Below are 19,992 nucleotides of genomic sequence, written 5' to 3' on the forward strand. Positions count from 1 at the left end.
CTTGTCACCAAAAGCCCTCACAAACTTCTACAGATGCACAATCGAGAGCATCCTGTCGGGCTGTATCACCGCCTGGTACGGCAACTGCACCGCCCACAACCGTAAGGCTCTCCAGAGGGTAGTGAGGTCTGCACAACGCATCACCGGGGGCAAACTACCTGCCCTCCAGGACACCTACACCACCCGATGTCACAGGAAGGCCATAAAGATCATCAAGGACAACAACCACCCGAGCCACTGCCTGGTCACCCCGCTATCATCCAGGAGGCTAGGTCAGTACAGGTGCATCAAAGCTGGGACCGAGAGACTGAAAAACAGCTTCTATCTCAAGGCCATCAGACTGTTAAACAGCCACCACTGAGTGGCTGCTGCCAACACACTGACTCAACTCCAGCCACTTTAATAATGGGAATTGATGGGAAATGATGTAAAATATATCATTAGCCACTTTAAACAATGCTACCTAATATGTTTACATACCCTACATTATTCATCTTATATGTATATGTATATACTGTACTCTATATCATCTACTGCATTTTTATGTAATACATGTATCACTAGCCACTTTAACTATGCCACTTTGTTTACATACTCATCTCATATGTATATACTGCACTCAATACCATCTACTGTATCTTGCCTATGCCGCTCTGTACCATCACTCATTCATATATCTTTATGTACATATTCTTTATCCCCTTACACTTGTGTCTATAAGGTAGTAGTTTTGGAATTGTTAGCTAGATTACTTTTTGGTCATTACTGCATTGTCGGAACTAGAAGCACAAGCATTTCGCTACACCCGCATTAACATCTGCTAACCATGTGTATGTGACAAATAAAATTTAATTTGATGCTTTCCACCTGGCTACCCCTACCCCGGTCAACAGCACTGCACCCCCCACAGCAACTCGCCCAAGCCTTCCCCATTTCTCCTTCTCCCAAATCCAGTCAGCTGAAAAATCTGGACCCCTACAAATCAGCCGGGCTAGACAATCTGGACCCTCTCTTCCTAAAATTATCTGCCGAAATTGTTGCCACCCCTAATACTAACCTCTTTCGTGTCGTATGAGATTCCAAAAGATTGGAAAGCAGCTGCGGTCATCCCCCTCTTACAAAAGGGGGGGACACTCTTGACCCAAACTGCTACAGACCTATATCTATCCTACCCTGCCTTTCTAAGGACTTCGAAAGCCAAGTCAACAAACAGATTACCGACCATTTCAAATCTCACCATACCCTCTCTGCTATGCAATCTGGTTTCAGAGCTGGTCATGGGTGCACCTCAGCCACGCTCTAGGTCCTAAACGATATCTTAACCGCCATCGATAAGAAACATTACTGACATAGAATATGTGGACAACTACACATACCTAGGTGTCTGGTTAGACTGTAAACTCTCCTTCCAGACCCACATCAAACATCTCCAATCCAAAGTTAAATCTAGAATTGGTAAGTCCCCCCTTATCTCAGCTCGCTGATCAACATAGCATCACCCACCTGTAGCACGCGCTCCAGCAGGTATATCTCTCTGGTCACCCCCAAAATCAATTATTTCTTTGGCCGCCTCTTCTTCCAGTTCTCTGCTGCCAATGACTGGAACGAACTACAAAAATATCTGAAACTGGAAACACTTATCTCCATCACTAGCTTTAAGCACCAGCTGTCAAAGCAGCTCACAGATTACTGCACCTGTCCATAGCCCATCTATAATTTAGCCCAAACAACTACCTCTTTCCCTACTGTATTTATTTTATTTATTTTGCTCCTTTGCACCCCATTATTTTTATTTCTACTTTGCACATTCTTCCACTGCAAATCTACCATTCCAGTGTTTTACTTGCTATATTGTATTTACTTTGCCACCATGGCCTTTACCTCCCTTATCTCACCTCATTAGCTCACATCATATATAGACTTGTTTCTACTGTATTATTGACTGCATGTTTGTTTTATTCCATGTGTAACTCTGTGTCCTTGTATGTGTTACTGCTTTGCTTTATCTTGGCCAGGTCGCAATTGTAAATGAGAACTTGTTCTCAACTTGCCTACCTGGTTAAATAAAAAGGTGGAAAAAAATACACTTCTCAAAAAAATAAAGGGAAGACTAAAATAACACATCCTATATCTGAATGAATGAAGTATTCTTATTAAATACTTTTTTAAGTGACCAAAACATCAGCCAGGAAGCATAGGAACTGAGAAGTGGTCTGTGGTTACCACCTGCAGAACCACTCCTTTATTGGGGGTGTCTTGCTAATTGCCTACAATTTCCACCTGTTGTCTATTCCATTTGCACAACAGCATGTGAAATTTATTGTCAATCAGTGTTGCTTCCTAAGTGGACAGTTTAATTTTACAGAAGTGTGATTGACTTGGAGTTACATTGTGTTGTTTAAGTGTTCCCTTTATTTTTTTGAGCAGTGTATATAGCAAGTGTCTGTGGGGTCATATTGCACTTCCTAAGGCTTCCACTAGATGTCAATAGTCTTTAGAACCTTGTTTCAGGATTCTACTGCGAAGTGGGAGAGAATGAGAGCTGATTGAGTCATGGGTCTGCCAAAACGCCATGTGCTCAGTCCAGCGCGCGCTAGTGAGAGTTAGCACCGTTCCCTTTCATTTCTAAAGACAAAGGAATTATCCAGTTGAACCATTAGGATGTTTTTATCATAAATCTTCAATAAAGATTGATTATATACATCGTTTGACATGTTTCTACGAACTGTAATATAACTTTTTTGACTTTGTCTGGACATAAATGGACTTTATCGAACAAAAAACTAACATTTATTGTGGAACTGGGATTCCTGGGAGTGCATTCTGACGAAGATCAAAGGTAAGTGACTATTTATAATGCTATTTCTGACTTTTATTGACTCTGTAACATGGCGGGTATCTGTATTGCTTGTTTTGGTGTCAGAGCGCTGTACTCAGATTATTCCATGGTGTGCTTTTTCCGTAAAGCCTTTTTGAAATCTGACACAGCGGTTGCATTAAGGAGAAGTATATCTTTAATTCCATGCATAACAGTTGTATTTTCATCAACATTTATGATGAGTATTTCTGTAAATTGACGTAGCTCTCTGCACTTTCACCAGATGTTTTGGAGGAAAAACATAACGCGCCAATGTAAACAGAGATTTTTGGATATAAATATGAACTTTATCGAACAAAACATACATGTATTGTGTAACATGAAGTCCTATGAGTACCATCTGATGAAGATCAAAGGTTAGTGTTTAATTTTCTCTCTATTTCTGCTTTTTGTGACTGGAAAAATGGCTGTGTTTTTTGTGACTAGGTACTGACCTAACATAATCGCATGGTATGCTTTTGTCGTAAAGCCTTTTTGAAATCGGACACTGGGGTGGGATTAACAACAATATTTATCTTTAAAATGGTGTATAATACATGTATGTTTGAGGAATTATAATTATGTTCGAATTTGGCACCCTGCACTTTCACTGGATGTAGGTCAGGTGGGACGTTAGTATCCCACGTACCCTAGAGAGGTTAACAATGATAGCGCCTTGAATCTCTCAATTAATTAGAGACAATTACATCTAATTTAATCAGAGCCTATAAAAAATGTTGGCTCTTAGATGGCAATTAGATACAAATCAAGCTGACTCCACACTCCAAGACTGCTTCCATCACGTGGACTGGGAGATGTTTCGTATTGCGTCAGATAACAACATTGACGAATACGCCGATTCGGTGTGCGACTTCATTAGAACGTGCGTTGAAGATGTCGTTCCCATAGCAACGATTAAAACATTCCCTGTGTGTGAAACTGAAAGCGCAAACCACTGCTTTTAATCAGGGCAAGGTGTCTGGTAACATGACCGAATACAAACAGTGCAGCTATTCCCTCCGCAAGGCTATCAAACAAGCTAAGCGTCAGTACAGAGACAAAGTAGAATCTCAATTCAACGACTCAGACACAAGAGGCATGTGGCAGGGTCTACAGTCAATCACGGACTACAGGAAGAAATCCAGCCCAGTCACGGACCAGGATGTCTTGCTCCCAGGCAGACTAAATAACTTTTTTGCCCGCTTTGAGGACAATACAGTGCCACTGACACGGCCTGCAACGAAAACATGCGGTCTCTCCTTCACTGCAGCCGAGGTGAGTAAGACATTTAAACGTGTTAACCCTCGCAAGGCTGCAGGCCCAGACGGCATCCCCAGCCGCGCCCTCAGAGCATGCGCAGACCAGCTGGCCGGTGTGTTTACGGACATATTCAATCAATCCCTATACCAGTCTGCTGTTCCCACATGCTTCAAGAGGGCCACCATTGTTCCTGTTCCCAAGAAAGCTAAGGTAACTGAGCTAAACGACTACCGCCCCGTAGCACTCACATCCGTCATCATGAAGTGCATTGAGAGACTAGTCAAGGACCATATCACCTCCACCCTACCTGACACCCTAGACCCACTCCAATTTGCTTACCGCCCAAATAGGTCCACAGACGATGCAATCTCAACCACACTGCACACTGCCCTAACCCATCTGGACAAGAGTAATACCTATGTGAGAATGCTGTTCATCGACTACAGCTCGGCATTCAACACCATAGTACCCTCCAAGCTCGTCATCAAGCTCGAGACCCTGGGTCTCGACCCCGCCCTGTGCTACTGGGTACTGGACTTCCTGACGGGCCGCCCCCAGGTGGTGAGGGTAGGCAACAACATCTCCTCCCCGCTGATCCTCAACACTGGGGCCCCACAAGGGTGCGTTCTGAGCCCTCTCCTGTACTCCCTGTTCACCCACGACTGCGTGGCCACGCACGCCTCCAACTCAATCATCAAGTTTGCGGACGACACAACAGTGGTAGGCTTGATTACCAACAACGACGAGACGGCCTACAGGGAGGAGGTGAGGGCCCTCGGAGTGTGGTGTCAGGAAAATAACCTCACACTCAACGTCAACAAAACTAAGGAGATGATTGTGGACTTCAGGAAACAGCAGAGGGAACACCCCCCTATCCACATCGATGGAACAGTGGTGGAGAGGGTAGCAAGTTTTAAGTTCCTCGGCATACACATCACAGACAAACTGAATTGGTCCACTCACACAGACAGCATCGTGAAGAAGGCGCAGCAGCGCCTCTTCAACCTCAGGAGGCTGAAGAAATTCGGCTCGTCACCAAAAGCACTCACAAACTTCTACAGATGCACAATCGAGAGCATCCTGGCGGGCTGTATCACCGCCTGGTATGGCAACTGCACCGCCCTCAACCGTAAGGCTCTCCAGAGGGTAGTGAGGTCTGCACAACGCATCACCGGGGGCAAACTACCTGCCCTCCAGGACACCTACACCACCCAATGTCACAGGAAGGCCATAAAGATCATCAAGGACATCAACCACCCAAGCCACTGCCTGTTCACCCCGCTATCATCCAGAAGGCGAGGTCAGTATAGGTGCATCAAAGCTGGGACCGAGAGACTGAAAAACAGCTTCTATCTCAAGGCCATCAGACTGTTAAACAGCCACCACTAACATTGAGTGGCTGCTGCCAACACACTGACAATGACACTGACTCACTCCAGCCACTTTAATAATGGGAATTGATAGGAAATGTAAATATATCACTAGCCACTTTAAACAATGCTACCTTATATAATGTTACTTACCCTACATTATTCATCTCATATGCATACGTATATACTGTCCTCTATCATCGACTGTATCCTTATGTAATACATGTATCACTAGCCACTTTAAACTATGCCACTTTGTTTACATACTCATCTCTTTTGTACATACTGTACTCGATACCATCTACTGTATCTTGCCTATGCTGCTCTGTACCATCACTCATTCATATATCCTTATGTACATATTCTTTATCCCCTTACACTGTGTACAAGACAGTAGTTTTGGAATTGTTAGTTAGATTACTTGTTATTACTGCATTGTCGGAACTAGAAGCACAAGCATTTCGCTACACTCGCATTAACATCTGCTAACCATGTGTATGTGACAAATAAAATTTGATTTGATTTGATTTGAATTACTTCACTCTCTTCCAATTTACCTGCGGATACAGTTACTATTCAAAGTGATAAAGTTAGAATTAAAATCCACAGCGATAATGAATGGTACTAGCGAAGGAGCAATTGAGGCCTGGACAAATACACTTGACTTTGTAAAGAAATAATCTCATCGAAAGCCCAACTCATACCAATAAACAACCTATAAAGCCCAACACATACATACAAATCATATACAGTGCCTTCAGAAAGTATTCACACGCCTTGACTTTGTCCACATTGTAGTGTTACAGCCTGAAATTAAAATGTGTTAAATTGAGATGTTTTTGTCACTGGCCTACACACAATAATACCCCATAATGTCCAAGTGGAATTATGTTTTGGGAAAAATTCTAATTAATAAAAAACTGAAAAGCTGAAATGTACTGAGTCAAGAATTATTCAACCTTTTTTTTTTTTTTTTTTTTTTATTTTTATTTTTTTTTACCTTTATTTAACCAGGCAAGTCAGTTAAGAACAAATTCTTATTTTCAATGACGGCCTGGGAACAGTGGGTTAACTGCCTGTTCAGGGGCAGAACGACAGATTTGTACCTTGTCAGCTCGGGGGTTTGAACTCGCAACCTTCCGGTTACTAGCCCAACACTCTAACCACTAGGCTACCCTGCCGCCCCAAACCTCTTTGTTAAGCCTAAATAAACAAGTCACAGTTGTTAATCAAGTTACACGGACTCACTGTGTGCAATAGTGTTTAACATGATTTTGTACACAAACATGATCTCTGTACCCCACACAATTATCTATCTGTAAGGTCCCGCAGTTGAGCAGTGAATTTCGAACACAATCACAAAGACCAGGGAGGTTTCCAATGGATGCCAGGAGAATGCTACCTGCCCTAAAGCATAGTGACAACTGTAAAGTTTGGTGGAGGAGGAATAATGGGTCGGGTAGGCCCCTTAGTGCCAGTGAAGGGAAATCTAAACGCTACAGCATACAATGACATTCTAGACGATTGATTCTGTGCTTCCAACTTTGTGGCAACAGTTTGGGTAAGGCCCTTTCCTGTTTCAGCATGGCAATGCCCCCGTGCACAAGTCGAGGTTCATACATAAATGGTTTGTCGAGAACGGTGTGGAAGAACTTGACTGGCCTGCACAGAGCGCTGACCACAACCCCATCGAACACATTTGGGATGAATTGGAACGCTGACCACGAGCCAAGCCTAAATGGGTGGTGGTTGGACAGAGACATTTTGGATGGGGTTGGGGGAATGGGATGGGAGGTTGTGGGTGGAGGTTCACTCACTTTCGTTTATTTTCCTTTACTTACTACATTTTATATATATTTTTTTACTCTGTAATATGATCACAATGATCAATACTTTGTATTCATGTACCTTTTCTGTTTGTTATGTTTGTTACTTTTGAGTGGCAGCCCATAAACTAAATCTGAAATTATATGATTTTCTATATTGTACCTGTAATCCACCACAATATATATTTTCAAGATCCCCCCCAAAAAGTGATCACAAAACCCCCCACGCCATGTCAAGATTATCTCTGCCCTAGACTAGGAGTATCTCTATACACTCAGAACATTTGTGCAGTTTTCATACAGGTTAAAATAAAAACATTCATCCACACAATATCAATTGCATACATCACATTCACACAAAACAATGCTTTTGACCTAACAACGTTCTGTATTTGATTGCCTTGTTAGATTACAGATATGATACACAGATATGATCCCAATAACGCTATGCCAATAAAGTATCTAAAAGAGAGAAGACACAGGTTGCATCAGGCAGAGTCAAACTAAGGTGATCCCTGGTTAAGGTCTGTAACTCTGCATGTTGACATCATCCTTCCCATCTTCTCATCTCTGTTTTCTTATGTTTCGCTCTTCTTTCGTCAGGACTCTTCATCTGCTCAGGTCGGAAGAGGACTTCATGTGAGTAGATCCTTCACTGATGTCAACATTATCACTGCTTCTTCTACCCATTTCAGCAGGATATTCCTCTAGTCTGCTGTAGCCTCGGAAACCCAGGCTTCTAACAGTATTTGAGTGCCTGGGGAAGTAACGCCTCAGAGAAAATAGTCTACAAGGTGGCGTTTGTTAAAGTCTAGATGGAAACTAGTGAAGGGTTCAGCCTATTAACATGAGAAGGGTCACAGCTGAGGTTAAGAAAAGGGAAGACTAAAACAAAGATAAGTTCAATTAGATAGTTGAAAAATGTATCAAAACTGTCAGGATAGCCAAACTGAAGAGGGAATTTTGGCTTTCCTTTGACCCGTGGTCATATTTTGCACAGGCTTACACAAAACAGGCTTACAAACACGCATGCACGACTCCAACACCATCATTAAGTTTGCAGACGACACAACAGTGGTAGGCTTGATCACCGACAACAATGACACAGCCTATAGGGAGGGGTCAGAGACATGGCCGGGTGGTGCCAGAATAACAGCCTATCCCTCAACATAACCAAGACTAAGGAGATGATTGTGGACTACAAGAAAAGGAGGACCGAGTACGCTCCCAATCTTATCGACAGGGCTGTAGTGGAGCAGGTTGAGAGCTTCAAGTTCCTTGGTGTCCACATCAACAACAAACTAGAATGGTCCAAACACACCAAGACAGTTGTGAAGAGGGCACGACAAAGCCTATTCCCCCTCAGGAAACTAAAAAGATTTGGCATGGGTCCTGAGATCCTCAAAAAGGTTCTACAGCTGCAACATCGAGAGCATGGTTGCATCACTGCCTGGTACGGCAATTGCTCGGCCTCTGACCGCAAGGCACTAGAGGGTAGTGCGTACGGCCCAGTACATCACTGGGGCTAAGCTGCCTGCAATCCAGGACCTCTACACCAGGCGGTACAAGGCGGTGTCAGAGGAAGGCCCAAAAACTTGTCAAAGACCCCAGCCACCCCAGTCAGACTTCTCTCTACTACCGCATGGCAGGCGGTACTGGAGTGCCAAATCTATGACAAAAAGGCTTCTCAACAGTTTTTACCCCCAAGCCATGAGACTCTTGAACAGGTAATCAAATGGCTACCCGGACTATTTGCATTGTGTGTCCCCCCCCCCAACCCTCCTTTTTACACTGCTGCTACTCTCTGTTTATCATATATGCAGTCACTTTAACTATACATTCATGTACATACTACCTCAATCAGCCTGACTAACCGGTGTCTGTATGTAGCCTCGCTACTGTATATAGCCTGTCTTTTTACTGTTGTTTTATTTCTCTACCTACCCATTGTTCACCTAATACCTTTTTTTAACTATTGGTTAGAGCCTGTAAGTAAGCATTTCACGGTAAGGTCTACACCCGTTGTATTCGGCGCACGTGACAAATAACATTTGATTTGATATAGTGCATACCCACCGTTCTGTGCATAATAACTTGTCAGCGCTAGCTATATCAACCAATCAAGTAACAATCTGGTATGGTAGCCGAGGGAGGATCTCTTAGGGAACTACCCAGTTTTAAAAGTATAAAAAGGCCAGGGACCTCCTGGCTACTCCAACCTCGGCCAAGATGGCGTAGCATTGAAGAGGTGTTTTTGTTCGTCCTCTCGTGTACTTTTGTATTTTTTGTCATTTTTGTATACATTTCAATTTTATTTTCAATCCCTTTTCCATGTTTTATTTGATTATACCTTCCGGTAACCTGCCTCACCCAATGTGATACGGAATCGCTATTATTTTTTTATTTTATAACACATTCAAGAACCACCAGAAGCTAACCAGCTACAAGCTATTTAGTCATTGTTAGCCACTGCTAGCGGTTTTTATCTTCTGCACAGATACCAGCCCTGTTTTTAGCCTGGATAATACTCGCCAGTCTACCAGTATCGGACTGTCTCTCCACTACAACGCCAGATTCCTGCCGTGATCCCTGGACCACTACTTCTGATCTTCACAGCTAGCTAGCACCCACCGTGGCACCTAGTACCGAAGCTATCCCTGAGGCCCACCTCCCGGCCTACTCAGCTGTTCACCCGGACCCCAATCATACACGGCTAGAGCCCAATACTCCACCGGATCCTTGCTGTAAGCTCTGGACCTTGGCACCGGATCACCGCTGCTACAGAGTGGCTAATGCCCCTGCCACGAAGCTAGCACCAGTTAGCCGTGAGCCAGGCGCACCTCCCGGCTAGCAAACTAATTCTACAATACTTGTTTCGCCATCTGGCTTGGATCCTGTCGACACGGCGCCCCGCCGCACCACCACAACGACTGGTCTGCCGACGAATACGCCAACCGCTGTGCCTTCAACCGTCTTCCGTCGGAGCAGATACTCCTACTAGCCCCGGGCTACTAACTTTAAACGCTGTGTCGCCCCCGTGCTAGCATAGAGGCGGCTTCCCTGTTCCATCTACTGCTGCCCCCTGGACACTATGATCACTTGGCTACATAGCTGATGCCTGCTGGACGGTCCATTAATCACGGTACTCCATTCTGTTTATTTTATTTTTATTATTATTATTTTTTTTTTTTTTAATCGGCCCCAGCCGCAAACTCAGGCTCTGTGTGTAGTTAATCCAACCCTCTCTGCCCAGTCATCACCATTTTACCTGCTGTTGTTGTGTTAGCTGATTAGCTGTTGTTGTCTCACCTGTTGTTTTAGCTAGCTCTCCCAATCAACACCTGCGATTACTTTATGCCTCGCTGTAGGCCTCTCTCAAATGTCAATATGCCTTGTATACTGTTGTTCAGGTTAGTTATCATTGTTTTAGTTTACAATGGAGCCCCTAGTTCCACTCTTCATACCTCTGATACCTCCTTTGTCCCACCTCACACACTTGCGGTGACCTCACCCATTATAACCAGCATGTCCAGAGATACAACCACTCTTATCATCACCCGGTGCCTGAGCTTCCCCCCGCTGTACCCGCACCCCACCGTACCAGTCTGCACATTATGCCTTGAATCTTTTCTACCACGCCCAGAAATCTGCTCCTTTTATTCTTTGTCCCCAACGCTCTAGGCGACCAGTTTTGAAAACCTTTAGCCGCACCCTCATCCTACTCCTCTTCTGTTCCTCGGGTGATGTGGAGGTAAACCCAGGCCCTGCATGTCCTCAGGCACCCTCATTTGTTGACTTCTGTGATCGAAAAAGCCTTGGTTTCATGCATGTCAACATCAGAAGCCTCCTCCCTAAGTTTGTTTTACTCACTGCTTTAGCACACTCTGCCAACTCTGATGTCCTTGCCGTGTCTGAGTCCTGGCTTAGGAAGGCCACCAAAAATTCTGAGATTTCCATACCCAACTATAACATTTTCCGTCAAGATAGAACTGCCAAAGGGGGAGCAGTTAGCCTGCAAAGTAATGTCATACTTTCCAGGTCCATACCCAAACAGTTCGAACTTCTAATTTTAAAAATGAATCTCTCCAGAAATAAGTCTCTCACTGTTGCCGTATGCTACCGACCCCCCTCAGCTCCCAGCTGTGCCCTGAACACCATTTGTGAATTGATCACCCCCCATCTAGCTTCAGAGTTTGTTCTGTTAGGTGACCTAAACTGGGATATGCTTATTAACACCCCGGCAGTCCGACAATCTAAGCTAGACGCCCTCAATCTCACACAAATCGTCAAGGAACCCACCAGGTACAACCCTAAATCCGTAAACATGGGCACCCTCATAGACATTATCCTGACCAACTTAAATACCAAATAAACCTCCTCGGTCTTCAATCAGGATCTCAGCGATCACTGCCTCATTGCCTGTATCCGCTACGGGTCTGCGGTCAAACGACCACCCCTCATCACTGTCAAACGCTCCCTAAAATACTTCTGCGAGCAGGCCTTTCTAATTGACCTGGCCCGGGTATCCTGGAAGGATATTGACCTCATCCCGTCAGTTGAGGATGCCTGGTCATTCTTTAAAAGTAACTTCCTCACCATCTTAGATAAGCATGCCCCGTTCAAAAAAACGATATAGCCCTTGGTTCACTCCAGACCTGACTGCCCTCGACCAGCACATAAACATCCTGTGGCAGACTGCAATAGCATCGAATAGTCCCCGCGATATGCAACTGTTCAGGGAAGTCAGGAACCAATACACGCAGTCAGTCAGGAAAGCAAAGGCTAGCTTTTTCAAGCAGAAATTTGCATCCTGTAGCTCTAACTCCAAAAAGTTCTGGGACACTGTAAAGTCCATGGAGAACAAGAGCACCTCCTCCCAGCTGCCCACTGCACTGAGGCTAGGTAACACGGTCACCACCGATAAATCCATGATAATCGAAAACTTCAACAAGCATTTCTCAACGGCTGGCCATGCCTTCCTCCTGGCTACTCCAACCTCGGCGAACAGCTCCTCCCCGCCCGCAGCTACTCGCCCAAGCCTCCCCAGCTTCTCCTTTACCCAAATCCAGATAGCAGATGTTCTGAAAGAGCTGCAAAACCTGGACCCATACATATCAGCTGGGCTTGACAATCTGGACCCTCTATCCGCCGCCATTGTCGCAACCCCTATTACCAGCCTGTTCAACCTCTCTTTCATATTGTCTGAGATCCCTAAGGATTGGAAAGCTGCCGCGGTCATCCCCCCCTTCAAAGGGGGAGACACCCTGGGCCCAAACTGTTACAGACCTATATCCATCCTGCCCTGCCTATCTAAGGTCTTCGAAAGCCAAGTTAATAAACAAATCACTGACCATCTCAAATCCCACCGCACCTTCTCCTCTGTGCAATCCGGTTTCCGAGCTGGTCACGGGTGCACCTCAGCAACGCTCAAGGTACTAAACGATATCATAACCGCAATTGATAAAAGACCGTACTGTGCAGCAGTCTTCATCGACCTGGCCAAGGCTTTCGACTCTGTCAAGCACCATATTCTTATCGGCAGACTTAGTAGCCTCGGTTTTTCTAATGACTGCCTTGCCTGGTTCGCCAACTACTTTGCAGATAGAGTTCAGTGTGTCAAATCGGAGGGCATGTTGTCCGGTCCTCTGGCAGTCTCTATGGGGGTACCACAGGGTTCAATTCTCGGGCCGACTATTTTCTCAGTATATATCAATGATGTTGCTCTTGCTGCGGGCGATTCCCTGATCCACCTCTACGCAGATGACACCATTCTGTATACTTCTGGCCCTTCCTTGGACACTGTTTTAACTAACCTCCAGATGGCTTCAATGCCATAACATTCCTTCCGTGGCCTCCAACTGCTCTTAAATGCTAGTAAAACAAATGCATGCTTTTCAACCGTTTGCTGCCCACACCCGCCCGCCTGACTAGCATCACCACCCTGGATGGTTCCGACTTAGAATATGTGGACATCTATAAATACCTAGGTGTCTGGCTAGACTGTAAACTCTCCTTCCAGACTCATATTAAACATCTCCAATCCAAAATCCAATCTAGAATCGGCTTTCTATTTCGCAACAAAGCCTCCTTCACTCACGCCGCCAAACTTACCCTAGTAAAACTGACTATCCTACAGATCCACGACTTCGGCGATGTAACCTATAAAATAGCTTCCAATACTCTACTCAGAAAACTAGATGCAGTTTATCATAGTGCCATTCGTTTTGTTACTAAAACACCTTATACCACCCACCACAGCGACCTGTATGCTCTAGTTGGCTGGCCCTCGCTACATATTCGTCGCCAGACCCACTGGCTCCAGGTCATCTATAAGCCCATGCTAGGTAAAACTCTGCCTTATCTCAGTTCACTGGTCACGATAACAACACCCACCCGTAACACTCGCTCCAGCAGGTATATCTCACGGATCATCCCCAAAGCCAACACCTCATTCGGCCGACTTTCCTTCCAGTTCTCTGCTGCCTGTGACTGGAACGAATTGCAAAAATCGCTAAAGTTAGTCTTTTATTTCCCTCACCAACTTTAAACATCTGCTATCTGAGCAGCTAGCCGAGCGCTGCAGCTGTACATAGTCCATCGGTAAATAGCCCACCCAATTTACCTACCTCATCCCCATACGGTTTCTATTGGTTTACTTTTCTGCTCTTTTGCACACCAGTATCTCAACCTGCACATGATCATCTGATCATTTATCACTCCAGTGTTAATCTGCCAAATTGTAATTATACGCTCCTATGGCCTATTTATTGCCTACCTCCTCATGCCTTTTGCACACAATGTATATAGACTTTGTTTTCTACAGTGTTAGTGACTTGTTTAATGTTTACTCCATGTGTAACTCTGTTGTTGTCTGTTCACACTGCTATACTTTATCTTGGCCAGGTCGCAGTTGCAAATGAGAACTATTCTCAACTAGCCTACCTGGTTGAATAAAGGTTACATTAAAAAAATGCTGAAGTATGCTTTACTGATTAAGAGCTGCCGAATAAAATTGTCATCCTAAAGGTCGGAGTATTCTTTGATTCTGTCTGCCTGCCCTTCACTAGTGATGTGCTGCCACTATCAAACCAATCAACTATTTTGCATGTTTTTTTAATTATTATTATTAAATTTATTTTTTAAATGTGACTTGCATAAGATACAAAAATAATGCTTCATAATAGGGCTGCACGATTAATCAAATTCTCCTCAAAATTGCGATATTGACATCTGCAATATCCAAATCACAAAAGTCTGCAATATTTTGAAACTCCACTTTATATAGTTGACTTCATTTGCTCCTTGAGTTGTCCCCCTCGGCACACTGCTTCCCACAAACAAGCACCGCCCCGTCACTCAAGGAGCGCAAACGTGCAGTTCCAAGTTCGCTCTGCATGGTCATTGCATTGTCAATGCAACAGATGTTGGTGACAATGCTGCTTTCCACTTTGCTTCTTAATATAAATCCACATACACTATAATTACACTATTAGGCTAGTATGTGCATCTTACCCTCTGCAAATATCTAGTTAGTCAGCATTTTATTTGCAAGTTATGGCACAAAAATAGTCGCTAATGGTAATTGCTAGTTAGCCAAATACCCTGAGCCAGAGGAAACATAGCTAAGCTAACTAATACAGTCTGATTCCACTGGTGCTGTAGGCCTAGATCAGCATGTTGTTTGTGCAACAGTATGCATGTTATTCATCAGAGAGAAATAGGCTAAACATGAATATGTTACATGAATCAGAGACAGTTGAGAACAATGTAACATCAATTGGAGTCTAATTACGGTCCCCTGGGAAATACTGACTAACCGTTTGGCTCCTCCCCTGTCACAATAACTCCTCCCTGGCTTTTAAAAAATGTGTTTTCATGCCAAACACAGTATTCAAAGTGCCCACTGCATTCCAACCAAAGAATTTGAATAATAATTATATTCCCATGATTCCAAAAGTTCACCCAAGTGTTTTGACCTATATCACAAGTAAAATTGCAAATCACAATATTTGGTTAAAAAAAAAAAAAATCTATTAGATTTGCCCAAATCGTACAAGGAACAATCAAAGGAAATATAATTTCTACTCAGAGCCAATAAAATATGAGTGCTGAATGCCACCGCCTCTGAACGTTCAAACTTTGCCAGACTTCCATTAGTCGAGTGAACGAGACAGGATTTTGGGAAGACTTGCCACGTCAGACTAAAGGCTTAAATGCTTCCCATCCGAACCAGGTCGGAACAGTTTGTGTACATATTACGACATTTTGTGACGTAGTCGGTTAGCCGTAAGGATTCTTCAATTAAAGTGTTTGTTCATGAAAACTTTTCACTTGATAGATACTACACCAAACATCTTAGTTAGATGTAAAATTCGCACGACTAAGATCATCGGACCTTCACATATCCGCAAACTCCATCCCATTCACAATAGTAAACAGGCAGTGTCTTCGCGCCTACACTAAGTGTGGTATTCAAACTTGAGATCACCACGCATTTTAACACAAGTCTCCATTGACCTCATTCTCAAACCTATTTATTTATTTATTTTAAATCTCAGATAGAGCTATCAGTGACAATGAGCTCCAAACCCAGGTTGATCTGCTAACTGATTGGTGTGGGTGAGAGGCTAGGACCTCCACCAGATAATTTGCTCTCTGGCTAGTTCACCACAACACTCAGTCTGATAGTGTGTCATTGCTCATTATCTCTTCGTTGGATAGGACTGACTTGGATTTTGCTCATCTCAATCAGCCCTGCTAGGTCAAATAATACAGCTGTTCAGCTAAACAATAATGTGTCAGAATACATTAAAACACAATGCAGAGATACTGACCAATCACAGCTCCTCGGTTCTGCCTCTTCAGGAAATCCCACAGATTAGTGGTTGGAGGGGAGATGGGGGGAGGAGTCACTAGAAGATAAAGAGAGTCAACAATGCTGACTATGCCACTTACCTCGCACTCATTGCGAGTATGCACAAACACACACAGCTAATTGTAACAGCGAACAAGGATCCAAATAAACACTCAAAACTAACAACTACGCCACACACACACACACCACAAACTCAAAACATGAACACACCTTTAGTTTTTTCTTTCACAGTCTGAGTATTGGTCTTCTTTTCAGGTGTTTTACAAGTCTCTGGCTTTTTTTTGGTTTCTCTATTGCTGGCTCTACTGGCCACTATACTAACAGCTCTACAGGTCTCTCTCTCCATGTCTGTGCTAGTCTCTCTCTCAGTCTCCTTAACAGTCTCTGTACTGGTCAATTTCCCAGTGTCTTTGCTGGTCTCATGGACTGTCACGTTTCTAGTCTTACTCCCTAACTTTTTGACAGTCTCTGTACTGGTCTCTTTTTTGCCAGTCTCCTTTTCCTTGATTATCTTTTCCGCCTCCTTATCTTTCCCTCTGCTCCTGCTGTCCTTTCTGGTCTCTTGACTAGCTTTTGTTATTGTCTCTCTGCCAGTGTCTTTACTGGTCTCTCTGCCAGTGTCTTTACTGGTCTCTCTGCCAGTGTCTTTACTGGTCTCTCTGCCAGTGTCTTTACTGGTCTCTCTGCCAGTGTCTTTACTGGTCTCTCTGCCAGTGTCTTTACTGGTCTCTCTGCCAGTGTCCTTACTGGTCTCTCTGCCAGTGTCCTTACTGGTCTCTCTGCCAGTGTCCTTACTGGTCTCTCTGCCAGTGTCCTTACTGGTCTCTCTGCCAGTGTCTTTACTGGTCTCTCTGCCAGTGTCTTTACTGGTCTCTCTGCCAGTGTCTTTACTGGTCTCTCTGCCAGTGTCTTTACTGGTCTCTCTGCCAGTGTCTTTACTGGTCTCTCTGCCAGTGTCTTTACTGGTCTCTCTGCCAGTGTCTTTACTGGTCTCTCTGCCAGTGTCTTTACTAGTCTCTCTGCCAGTGTCTGTACTGGGGTCACTGCAGGTTTCTTTGCCAATGCGTTTGTCCACTTCCACCCCAGTCTCCTGGGTCATTTGAATGGTTTCTGGGGTGGCCTCTCTGTCCATCTCGGTCTCATTGTCTTTGTCATTCTCTTTCCTGGTCTGTTTCTCCTCTCCTACAGATGTAGGGGCAGGTTCTGGGGTAGTCTGGCTCTGGTCTCTGATCGAACTGGAGGGAACTAAGAAACAGCAACATCATCGCCACCTTCATCACTATCCCCAATGTTAAATGTCTAGTTGATGTGTTACCCTCTCCCTCCCTTCCACCTCTCCCTCCTGTCTAACTCACCCAGTTTCTTGCCAGGTGGTAGCAGGGGCATCAGGTCTCCCATGTTCTCTCTCTTCTTGATCGCCTTCAAGATCACTAAGGCTACAGAATACAGAGTTAATCACTCACACAAACAAAGGTGACCAAACAAATGTACGTACACACACACACACACACCTTTCTCATAGATGACTGACTCCCCGATGTAGCGTTGCAACATCATGAACTTATAAGGGATAGAGGGAGAAGGAGAGAGCGAGGGATGAGGACAATGCATCACTACAGGGTATAACTGTGGGTTTTTTGTGTTGGTTTAGGGGTGTTTAACCTGGACACGTCTGGTGGAGTGTGTGTGTGGGCGATACCTGTAGACACCCCATGGCATGTATTTTCTCAGCCTGTTGTGCCAGGTCCAGCAGTATTTCGCTCCTCTTATCAGACTCCTCTACCTCTTTCACAGAGCCTGGATGGGCACGCTCCTACACACACAGACTTGTATAAGAGGGCTATAATATACTTTTTTGTTGTTGTGTTGGAGCAACAAATTGGTAAATCTTTGTGTGTATATTTACCAGGAACGTGGTGACATGTTCATAGCTGTGTATGTGAGCGATGCTGAGTCCGTCTGACAACTTCCTCTCACACAACAAACACAGGAAGCCCCAGCCTGGAGACGAGGCCCCGGCCCTAGTAACACTGTACTGAACCAGGAACTGCAGACCTGAGAGAAAAAAAGAAAGAAAAATAGAGTTATTGACCTGAACACAGAGGTGAGGGGTAATTCTGATGGGAACTACTTTTCTAGGTCTAACTGTGTATCTCGAACACGGGTAAAACATGCTTCCCCTTTGTTTTATGCTTAAATAGAGGGTATGTCATGGTCTTGTTAACTTCTTTTGGATAGGGGGCGGTATTTTGACGTCCGGATGAAAAGCGTGCCCAAATGAAACTGCCTGCTACTCAGGCCCAGAAGCTAGGATATGCATATAAATTGGTAGATTTGGATAGAAAACATTCTAATTTCTAAAACTTTTAAAATAATGTCTGTGAGTATAACAGAACTGAAATGGCAAGCGAAACCCTGAGGACAAACCCCCCCCCCAAAAAAAAAATAATCCTACCACTGATTTCAATGGTTGGCACTTTTATAATAGGGCGAAATCGTGCCAGATTGTTGACATCTAGTGGAAGTCCTAGGAATTGCAGTCTTCAGAGTTTCAGGCTGGTTTTTGGAAAGATTAGCCAGAAATTGTAGTCTTTCTAGGTGGCATTTTGGCTGTAGTGTTTCCAAGCGCGTGAATGAGAGTGCGTTCTTTGGTATTTTTCTCAGGTAAAGACAATAACGATTCTCCGTCTCAAATTTGATTGTTTATTTACGTATTAGGGTACCTATTGTTTGATTTATAAACGTTGATTGACTTGTTTTTTATACGTTTATTGTTAACGTTTGGGATTAATTTTGTATGCATTTTGGAGGGAAACCGAGTGGATTACTGACTGAAGTGTGCCTGCTAAACTGAGTTTTTATGGATATAAAGAAGGACTTTATCGAACAAAAGGACTATTTGTAATGTAACTGGGACGTTTTGGAGTGCCAACAGAAGATGGTCTTCAAAGGTAAGGCATATATTATATCGCTATTTCTGACTTTCGTGTCGCAACTCCCTGGTTGAAAATGATTTGTTATGCATTTGTGTGCTGGGCCGTGTCCTCAGATAATCGCATGGTTGGCTTTTGCTGTAAAGCCTTTTTGAAATCTGACACGGCGGCTGGATTAACAACAAGTTAAACTTTATTTTGATGTATCTCACTTGTGATTTCATTTAATATTTATAGTAATTTGAATTTGACGCTCTGCCATTTCACCGGAAATTGTCGATGGGACGCTAGCGTCCCACTCATCCGCAAGAAGTTAAGCCATTAAGTAATTAAATAATAAATATGGTTTAAGACTTGTGATTAGAACATCTCTTCCAATGGACAACTGGTTTCCATAATGTATTTACTATCTTTTTGGAACAGGATTTATTATGAACACTGTTGTTTGTATTCCATAGGTTTAGGACAAAAGAGACTCCCCTTTAACGTATAAAAGGGTGTTTGAGATGTCGAAGTTATATGTGTCTTTAAGTAGTCTTGAATAGTGTTTGTCGATACCGAGAACAAAACGACAAACACTTGAATCCAATTCAAGATTTTCTTAACGACCAGCCAGGAAGAGTAGTATAGAAGTAGCATACAAACAGAGTCTCCTCCACCTCAATCTATGGAATCCATGCAATTAATACTAATATATCTAAGGGACAGAGCACCATATAAAAAGGTAAGGAAACTAAATGCATGTGTAAACCACATATTCCCTTGGACGCAGGATGTTCTAACACTGAAGTCATTCAGAGGACAGACTGTACTGTGCAGTATGTGAGCGGTCCAAGAGGATTCAGAGGCCTCATTGTTACATACATCAGTA

General features: G+C 43.9%; 1 protein-coding gene across 1 annotated transcript in view; it reads right to left on the minus strand.

Annotated features, from left to right (window-relative positions):
* The window catches only part of LOC139372363 (uncharacterized), a 102,333-nt gene that overhangs the window by 57,784 nt on the left and 24,557 nt on the right, over nt 1-19,992 (minus strand). Inside the window, exons 25-30 of the mRNA XM_071112078.1 lie at nt 18,095-18,243; nt 17,888-18,001; nt 17,700-17,748; nt 17,544-17,624; nt 16,399-17,433; nt 16,148-16,225 (exon numbers count right to left, since the gene is read on the minus strand). Of these exons, the coding sequence (XP_070968179.1) occupies nt 16,148-16,225; nt 16,399-17,433; nt 17,544-17,624; nt 17,700-17,748; nt 17,888-18,001; nt 18,095-18,243 (1,506 nt within the window). The remainder of the gene's footprint in view (nt 1-16,147; nt 16,226-16,398; nt 17,434-17,543; nt 17,625-17,699; nt 17,749-17,887; nt 18,002-18,094; nt 18,244-19,992) is intronic.

Source organism: Oncorhynchus clarkii, chromosome 18, assembly GCF_045791955.1.
Source record: "Oncorhynchus clarkii lewisi isolate Uvic-CL-2024 chromosome 18, UVic_Ocla_1.0, whole genome shotgun sequence".
In the NCBI taxonomy this organism is placed as follows: Eukaryota; Metazoa; Chordata; class Actinopteri; order Salmoniformes; family Salmonidae; genus Oncorhynchus; species Oncorhynchus clarkii.